Source organism: Hakea prostrata, chromosome 3 (genome assembly GCF_041222555.1).
Source record: "Hakea prostrata isolate BN-2017 chromosome 3, UWA_Hpros_2, whole genome shotgun sequence".
In the NCBI taxonomy this organism is placed as follows: Eukaryota; Viridiplantae; Streptophyta; class Magnoliopsida; order Proteales; family Proteaceae; genus Hakea; species Hakea prostrata.
Window position 1 is genome coordinate 62289079 of NC_142602.1, and position 9742 is coordinate 62298820.

The 9742-nt window shown below is 35.7% G+C and overlaps 1 protein-coding gene across 2 annotated transcripts in view; it reads right to left on the reverse strand.

Moving 5' to 3' along the window:
* The window catches only part of ATRX (P-loop containing nucleoside triphosphate hydrolases superfamily protein), an 84784-nt gene extending 78059 nt beyond the window's left edge, over window positions 1–6725 (reverse strand). Inside the window, exons 1-3 of one of the 2 annotated variants that reach the window (XM_089150668.1) lie at window positions 6425–6725; window positions 3145–3286; window positions 73–135 (exon numbers count right to left, since the gene is read on the reverse strand). In XM_089150668.1, the coding sequence (XP_089006794.1) occupies window positions 73–135; window positions 3145–3276 (195 nt within the window). In that variant the 5' untranslated portion in view covers window positions 3277–3286; window positions 6425–6725. Of the gene's footprint in view, window positions 1–72; window positions 136–3144; window positions 3287–6424 lie in introns of those variants that run through there. The other variant, XM_089150669.1, reaches the window with a different exon arrangement.
* Window positions 6726–9742: the final 3017 nt, after the last annotated feature.

The following is a 9742-nucleotide window of genomic DNA, read 5'->3' on the forward strand; positions in this document are numbered from 1 at the left end:
TAGAATGAGAGAGAAGGAAAAGCCATTGCATAAGTATATCTAAGGAATAGAATCCTGTGAGGAGAATAATACCTTACTCTCAATTTCCAAAAACTCAGCAATTAGCTCGTCTATTTCTTCATCAGTCAAAGGTACCTACACCAAGAAGCACATCACCCAACAATTCGATCCACTAGAAATTCAGGTGGCTAAGAAGCTCCAAATGTTGAGTACACAAATAACGGCCACATAACATGTCCCAACTCCTAAGGTGACTTCATTACTTCTGATGCAAATTCTTGACTATAAAACAATAGATCAATAGACATTGGCATCTCATATTCGCATAAGGGACCACCAAATTGTATAGAAAAGAAAAAAAATAAAATGAAAAAATAGTTAGTCATGTAGTTTGGTTGTCAATGGAACAGAAATGAAAATTAATCTTTTTTATATTTGGTTTACCAAAAAGTAGTAAGAACCATGATAATACTGACTCTCGATGCAAGTCCCAATACAACACAAGAAAAAGTAAGATTTCGCACCAAAATGGCAAGACTTAATTTGGGGGCTCTTCATGACAATTTCACTACTCCCAGGACAAAATTCAAAAACTATCAAAAGAATTTCTATTGAACCAAATCGCATGAAATTTTCAATCCAGAGGAAATTAGTGCAATAAAGTGGTTTTTTCTTGTCATTTCTGATCATCTCTGATAAAACTAAACACAGCCACAACATGATATGTTTAGATCAACCTTTTTATTTCCTACATTTTTTTGCTCTTCATGAATCATGACTTACCCTAAAAATACTAAATAATCTCTCACTAACAGTGAGGACTGTATCATGGGAGATAAATAGACCAGGGTGTGTGATGTGAACAAGGCTGACCCCCACTTATAATTGGCCCAAAACCTAGACCCAAAGCTGACCGAATACCCCAGGGGGAATTTTGGTCATTTTTCCATTTGGGACTCAAGAAGAGTCTCGTTAGAGCCCCATCGATCCGAAAGCATGGATCTGTCTTCAGTTTTTTATTTGGGTAAGCATTTCCAAGATATTTGAGACTCCTTGTGTAGGTGAGGTTCCTATAGGTTGGGATCCCACAAACTTGAATCCACTTTGATCTCCAAATTGCTAGAGCTCCATATCTACTCTTAAAATTTGAATTGGAGTGCTCCAGGGTTAGTTATTGAGCTTTTGAGGGTCAAAATACGTAGTCAAAATTAGAGTCCCAAACGGAATCTATTTTAAAATAAGATTCCTTTTGGATAATTAGGTGTTATTTTCCACCATGGTTTCATTTATTTGTGGATGAGACTATTTTTAAGGGGATCCTAATCTATAAAGGAAACCCAGTTAGCATGGACTCTTTAGGTAGCCTACAAATAAGTCTATTCTTTCTTTGTAAGTTTCTTAAGTCTGGATTAATAAATTTATCAAAGAATTGCAGCCAAGAAAGGTGCAGCAGGATCCTATTTGGGTAGGATCTCGCAATTGTTTAGATTTCTGAAATCTCTCTCTTCTTCCTGCGATCCAGCAAACAGTCCAGAAAAAACTACAGCAGCTTCCCTCTTCAAACCAGGTACACACAGCCTTTCCCCACTCCCTTAGCTCCATCGCAACCACTTTCCTCCCTTCCTCCCCCTCCCCTGCTGTTTCAGCAACCGCAGCCCCTTCTTTCCCTCGCTTACTTCATCGCAACCCTCCACTCTCTTTTCCAACTTGCAGCAAATCTGAAAACAGAAAAGAAGAAAGAAAGAAAGAAAGAAAAGAAAAGAAAAGAAAGATTACCCGAGATCCATTCTCAAGATTACTTCTATTTTGATTTGTTAAAACCCTTAAAATTCCTTAACAATTCCCTAACAATTCTTACATCCCACGACCCATAGATCCTTCAGTTAGCCTTTACCAAACCAATAACCAACCCATATTAATCCAAATTATTTAATCTTGTTTCTTACCAACCTTAGGATAAATTTTAGTCTCCCAATATCATCCCATAGGAATTTGTTAAACCCTAACATCCCATTTAGTTTTCTTAAACCAAATCTTACCATAATACTACCCCCATTAGACCCCAATTTTATCTCCTTGTCCCTCCCACCATATTTAACAGAACTATCCATCCCATCCAGATTTGATAATTATTTTGCTGGTTCAAAAGAAGATTATACTGGGCAAACCCTTAATTTTAGGGAATTCTTCCAAGAAACCCTAACCCTAAAATTGGGTTTACATCAATGTGGAGAGAGAAACAGCAAATGCACGCATGCACCTCAAACCTGAGTCACTGTTCATCCATGCAATTCCAATGTTTCAGCAATTAAAAAACTTTCTTTATTCTGGCATAAAACCTCCAAATCATTATTCAACACTACTCAAGCAATAAAGACTGCAATTTTTTATTAAAAAAGCGAAGGTAGACAATCCTCTAAGACCATATTTGGTATATTTGATATGATTTTATGAGATAGTCAACCATTAGATTTTTGTACAAGATATTGAAATTGTTTCGGTTGTATCAAACTATCAATAAGAAATATTTCAAGTATCTAAAATAAATCTAAAAATAATATATATCTTATTTCAAAAAAAAAAGGCTCATTTTGGTAAGCTCAATTACTGAAAATAGAATCTGTATATTTCTTTGGGAAGGACGGTGGACAGGACTGGAAGGTGGTAGCCATGTCGGCGATGGTGATAGTGATAGCACTGGTTGTGGCAATGGTATAGCTGCAGTGGGCTGGTGGTGCAGCATGGTGGTGATGAGACAATTAGGAGAAGAAGTTGTGTCTTATTTTTAACATGAAATTTCTGCATTGCCCCCACAAATTAACCATGCACTCACTAAAGAGCATGAGTGAAATTCTGAAACAGCTCTTCAGCTATTTCACAATTTCTATTCCACTTGATAACTATTTTTGTTGCAATGAGGTACAAAAATCAAACAGAAGCAGTAAAAATTGGGATGAAATCAAGTACAAGAATCATCCCAAATCATACCTAAACAGGCCTAGGGAGATATCCAGTCAAAAAAAAGCCTTTTGAAGGTTAAAGATAAAGAGTCAGATTCAGATTTATGTCACATGCATCAACTGGGTGATTGAATAGAACATTATAATAATTGGGAGGAAAATCAAATTTGAGCAAACAGCCTGCCTCAAAACGAGATTCATCATCATGTTGAGATGATGATGATTCGTCCTCATCCAGATCGCCGTCTGTAACTGAATCACTAGAAGCGCTACCCACATCTTCCACTTCCTCCTGTTGCTCCTCAGTTCCATTCATAGTGCAAGTCCTAAACATTTATACATCTGATCAGAAAATTGAAAGATCCATAAAATGTGGCACTTTAGACTGACTTCATAAAACGATCACATATGAAATAACCACAAATTCAAAGCAAAATCCCATCAAATATTTCAGTTAAACACAAAAAGTAATTTGCAAAAGCAGGTTGACTGCAAGTCTGTAGATTAAATTGTTTGAAAGTATTATCATGCAAAAATTTAAGGTTATAAATGGTTGATGGTATACTTTATGTGTTTATCCTTTTAGTTTAAAACATCCAATATGAGAAATGTATCTTATGATATACATGGAACTTTTTACAGTAAAGATTTTTTTTCCCACTTTATTTTCCCTTTCTGATAAATTTCGTACAGTTAAATGCATATATATATATATATATATATATAGAATGACTCAAATGAACTTAATGGTATAGAGATATCAGCTGATTAAACTGAATGACAAAAATGTGCATCAATAGTAGACCTACCAAAAAACACACAGCACAATAAGTTGAAGTTAATATTCTTAATTTGCATTAAACCTAATTCTAAGAAAATGAAAAGAGGGGAGCAAAATGACCAAAATTTCAACTCGAGTTTATTCTTTTCTCCCCTATTTTTTCTTTTCTCTACATGTGACCATCACACTTTCATGGCAAGTCTAGCTATGAACTCCAATCAAAATGTTAGATGTCCAATTGCACCAATTCTAGTTCTGCTACTATCAACTTTAGCAACAAAGATTTCCTTCCAATCTTATCATTTATAAATTTAAGTCTATTAGTTAGGAAATGTTGTACAAGGGTATGGAAAAAGCATACAACAAGTACGAAAAGTAAATAAAACTACACAATGCTTGACATCTCATACAATGTAATCCATCTCAAAGATGATCATAAAAGAAATATAAAAAAAAATAAGAAGAGCTCTTTACATGCATTCCTTGAAAATATGCAAAACACAAGGCACCCCCTCAGAAAACCATACTTTACATTTAGGTCCTTCAAAATCACACCATTAAAGTTTCAGTTAAAGGTCATTGTGAAATGACTTTTATATTCATTGTTATGGGTTTTTCTTACATGCACCTCCTTGGAAAACATGCCAAACTTGTGGCACCACCCACCTCCCACGAAATTACACTTTACATTTAGATCCTCCAAAACTCGCATTGTTAAGGGTCATTGTGAAATGACCTTTATATCCTTGCTTGTTATGTGCATAAGTGAAATTACAATTTTTCCCTTCAAAAATTGGGGGAAAAAAACCTAATTTTCCTTCACTCGGCCCACGTCATGAGAAAAGATGAGGAAGAAAAATCCATCTCCTTATATATTTGGTTCTCCATTTTTATCATCCACAACTTCTTCTTCTTCTTCGTCAAATTGGACATCTACATTTTTTATTCTTCAGATTCGAAGTACAAATTCCCTTTTTTTCCTAAGTTTGGAAATCTATTTTCTTTCACTTCTTCTTTTTCAGAATTGAGGGCGTTCCATGGCCTCAAAAAAAGGAAGAAAAAGAACCCTATTTGAATGGAACCACATTGAAGCTCCATCAACTCTCACCCTCCCTTTACCATCTCTCGGTGACACTTTATACAGACATGGCTGGTCACCCTCCCCTCATCTATCTCTTGGTGAAACCCAATACAACCATTCCTGGCCACCCTCCTCTTTCCCATCTCTAGGTGACAGCCGTGGCTGTTGGTGACTGCAGGAAGTGAACAGAAAAGGAAGACAGAAAAAAAACCTAAAACCACACTAGAACTCCATCCCCTTCCCACCTCTACCCTTCTCCTTTCCCATTTCCCAGTGAAACCCTATCCAGCCATGGCCGTTAGTGACCAGTGTAAGAGAAGAAAGGAAACAAGAAGATAAGTAAAGAATTAGGGTCTTTTCAACTATTGAAAGACAAAATCATAATTTGGATGACCTAGATGCAAGGTATGATTCTATAAGGGGGTGACTTGTGCTTAGCATGTTTTTCGAGGGAGTGCATATAAAAACCTCAAACTCTAATTTTAAGTAATACCCATAACCATAACAAGTAAGGACATAAAAATTATTGTGAAATGACCTATAATCAAAACTTTAATGGTATGCCTTTGAAGGACCTAATACAAGGTATGATTTCTTTAGGGGGTGCCTCGTGTTTGACGTGGTTTACAAGGGAGTGGATGTTTAAAAAATAAAAATAAAAATAAAAAGAGAGAGAAGAGAAGAAAAACCAATAAGTATAATCCTTCAAGACATCCACCCAGTCTTCATGTATTATTAGCAATAATCACTATTACTAATTCACTATATATATCAGACTTTCTTTGCATACTCCAAAAGATGCATATTCTGCAGTACAAAATCGCAAGTTCCCGAAGGCATAAATGGAAATGCAGCAATAATAAGGTTGAGTATTTCCAGACATGACCTGATGCAGCCAATATAAGGCAAAATAATAACACCAAACCAAACATTATACCAACAGTGAATTAACAATAAAGCAGAATTATAAAGTTAATGCACTGTATCCCTGCTCACCAAACATTTATTTCTTCCTCAATAAATGTCTGCAAATACTATGTAAAGGAATAACGATCTGACTTCACTGCATCCTAATCCAGTGGCGAACTCCCCTTACCACTCCCCAAACCAAATAGTTCTAGTGACAAAAGTGACGGCACAGACCAAACGATGGAGCTCCACCATAAAATATAACTCTTTTGACTATAATTTTGGAAAGATTGCCAAGGATATTACATAGGGTTCACTATGGCTACTTCCGGAAGTACAGGACTGATAGGTAGTCTTCTACCAGAGGCCTGTCAAGCAAAAACTAAGACGTAACGCATCTCTCATCAGACCAAGCGAAAACCAGATACTACTATTAACTCTCAAACTTAAAACAGAATTTATATTTTGAAGTCAAAAGTCGTTCACATGATCTTAAACGGGCTTGCATCACTTTTTGTTCAAAAAAATTAAGAGGAAAGAAAGAATACAGAGCCCAACTACATTACAACTGAAACACTAGCTGTTACAAATATATCATTGTCAACAGAAATACTTTGCAGTAGAAAATTACTTAAGCGATATGTTTCCCCGAAGAAGAAATGAGAATTGGAGAGAATCAAGAAGCAGGTTTACCTGGATTTAAAAGAAGTTCAAGCGCGGGACATACCAGCAGGTTCTAGGGTTTGAAAAGACTAATAAAATCTCGAGCAGACAGAGATTAGTTTTAAAATATTTGGTTTGAACAACAGAGAGAAAGAGGGAGATATGAATCTGTGACGGGTATTTATCAAGTGGAAGGCGCGAAAATTTTCCCCTTCACCGTCTTCAGTGTCGACTCCCAAAAATCACGAATAACAACACATTGCGAGAGAAACGGGTTCGTGGGAAGGCGTTTACCCAAAAAAATTTGAAACAACGAAAAAAAAATAAAACGTTTTGACTTCTACCAGAAAAACATTTCCTCCAGCTGTGGGGGCCTACCATATAATCTACTGAAGTGCTGACGAAGATGCTTTTAGCGGGATTTTGATTGGTTCTTCAGTTATTTTCTAATGTTTTGTGGGTCGTTGGGAATTTACCCTGTTAGGTCCCGTTTGTTTAGCGAGTAGGGTTGAAACTAGTTTCCACCTTAAAAGTAAAAAAAATAAAAACCAGGGTTGAAACTAGTTAGTGAGACTAGGAAAGACAAAAGAGACGTAGCTTACTTCAACTTTATCTTTGCCAAAATAGATTTGGTTGGTTGGGGAAGTAAAAATGAGTATACGAGATGCTGTTGTTGGCAGGTGGTGCATCAAGCAACCATATGGTAGAATACATCATATTTTGTCAATACTATTATATTATTTTGTGCCTTTATTTGTTATCATCATCAAACTAATTACAAGCAGATAATCAGGTATCTTGAAGGTGAAATACAACTTCCAATAGTCTCTGAATCAAGATATCCATTATTTAATGGATAATTTCATACATTATATCCCTGCTTTTATTTCTAGGAGTTCTAATGTTATAGTAGATCTCCTAGCCAGGAAGACCCTTTCGGTTTCGGGCCCGAAAGAATGGCCGTCTTCCACTATGTGGTTGGTGGATTTATGTTCCCCCCACCCCTCGCCCGCTTGGAATAAAGCAGTTAATTACCAAAAAAAAAAAAAACTAATTACGAGGATTGGAGACCAATAAGCTCAAGAGAAGGAGAAGGGATGAAAGTTTGTGGGTGTAGAGATTTGAATTCAAGACTTTCTTGTTTTTGCTACCTTTATATGGAAAGCTATAAGCAATGTGCTCCAATTACATCAACAACTTTTTGCCATTTATTGGAGGATTCGAAAGAAGAAGAAAAAATTGTAACTATTATTGGTAGTAAATGGGGAAAAATCTATCCTAAAATTTGTTGATACAGTGTGGATTTGATAGAAGCACAAAAATTAGTTGTATTGTATATGCATGCGTTGTGCTTCATATTAGGAAGATGGATAGGAGGTAAAAGGATGAAAATCTAATCAAAGTAAACATCATGGATATAAAATCCCATCGTGTAGAGTTTAAAAATGCAATTTTTAGCTAAACATATGATGCATTGTCTAACTCATCATATACGTGATTCTCATCTGAAGTCACTTCCCAACCTAATAATTGTTTAACTTGATACCCTAAGGATTGTTGTGCATGGTTTCATTTAAACTACCCATTTTGTCAACTTTTTGGATGGGTATTTATAGAAATGGAGATAAATTTTAGACTTTTTTTTATGGTGTCCACTTAAGCTAGGCCCAAATTATTGATTGCCCATTTAGTGGAAAATATTTCAAACTCCCCACAATTGACTTTTTCTAAAATATCAAGTTGCCAAGATACAATTTTTCAGCAAAATTCGGAGAAATTTTGCCAAATTTCGAGAAATTTTGCCAAATTTCAGTCGTTTTGGTGAATGGTGAATCGAAACGGCCACCGAAAGGTGATATTGCGAGATATCCGCTATTTATCACCTAACTGGCGATATACATAGAATATAAACATGAGTTTGCCGAATTTCAGGTGAATTATCCACTTGATTTTTTTGAATTTTCTCTCTCCTTTCCAAACCTCCCCCAGAGCTTCTCTCTCCTACTTATTGGTATTTTTGCCATATTTTTGTTCGATCTTTGACATAAAATCTTAGGTCTTGCTTCATTATTGACGAGTATAGCATTGTTCAAGACGATCAAATAATATTTCACACAAATCTTGGTGTTTTGTGGAGTTTTTCATCTGAGATGTAACTATTGTTCTCTAAACTGTTTTAAATGCATGCCATAATGTTGTTGGATGGGTAGGAAATTAATATATGTTAAATACAGTAGGCCGATCTACAGACTCACGTAGTCAGATTTTTTTTTATTAAGTAATTTATTTATTTATTTTCAGGCGTCAAAAATTGTATTTTTCTACATTGCAAATGTTTACTTTTTGCACGATATATGTGTTGTATTGTAATTTAAAAAATATATGTGGATTTCCATGGGCCGATCTATAGACTCACGGAGTAGAAATATTTTTTGACCTAATAAATAATTATTTTATTTTTTGAAATTTATGAAAAAATTAATATAAAATTTAAATAATTATGAAAAAGAGAAAAAATTATGAACAAATAAGGGAAATGATTTTGAAAATTAAAGAAAATTATGGAATAGCTATATAATTATTTTCAAGTGCTGCTCGCGTGGTTTCATTGTCGGTTTTGATATGGCAGCATTTTCTTTTGTCAAAAAAATTTAAAGATTTATTTTTTATAAAATATTATTTTGGTATTGTTTAATTGTTTATACAATCACTTTCGATGCAACAATTATCATGTCTAGCAGTGAGAGAGAAGCAGGTTCACAGGGAGTACAACAAGGCCGAGGACAGGGACAGCCACAGCGATAGGGACAGCCACAAGGAGTTGCAATGAGGGGGAGGGTTGATCCTACATGGCAGTATTATGTTGTTATTGATGGCAACAAGAGTAAACAAAATGCAAATTTTGTGGTAAAGAGTTGAACTCATATGGCATCTTAAGGCTCACATCAATGGTAGTTCAAAGGATGTGGCCACATGCATTGAGGTGAATGTTGATATAGTGAAAGCAGTTAGAGAGCTGGAGAAAGAAAAAGGGAAGAAGAAACAAGAGAAGAGGAGGGTGAATGTTGCATTGGAGTGTCCGGAGGGCACCATCATCTTATAGAGTTGATTTAGATTCTGATCGAGATATTGATCCCATTGATATCAAAGAGCAGGAGGAGAGGGACATTAGATGGGCGATGGCTGAGAGCAGGGAGATGCAAAACCAGGAGCAAGAGATGGCCAGAGCTAGATTTACAGGAGCTGGTCCCTCTAGGGCTGCAAGGGCTGGAGCATCTAGATCTAGGGATAAGGGTGGTATACGTGGTATGTTCATTCGATCACAGAGTCAGATGGTCACTTATACAA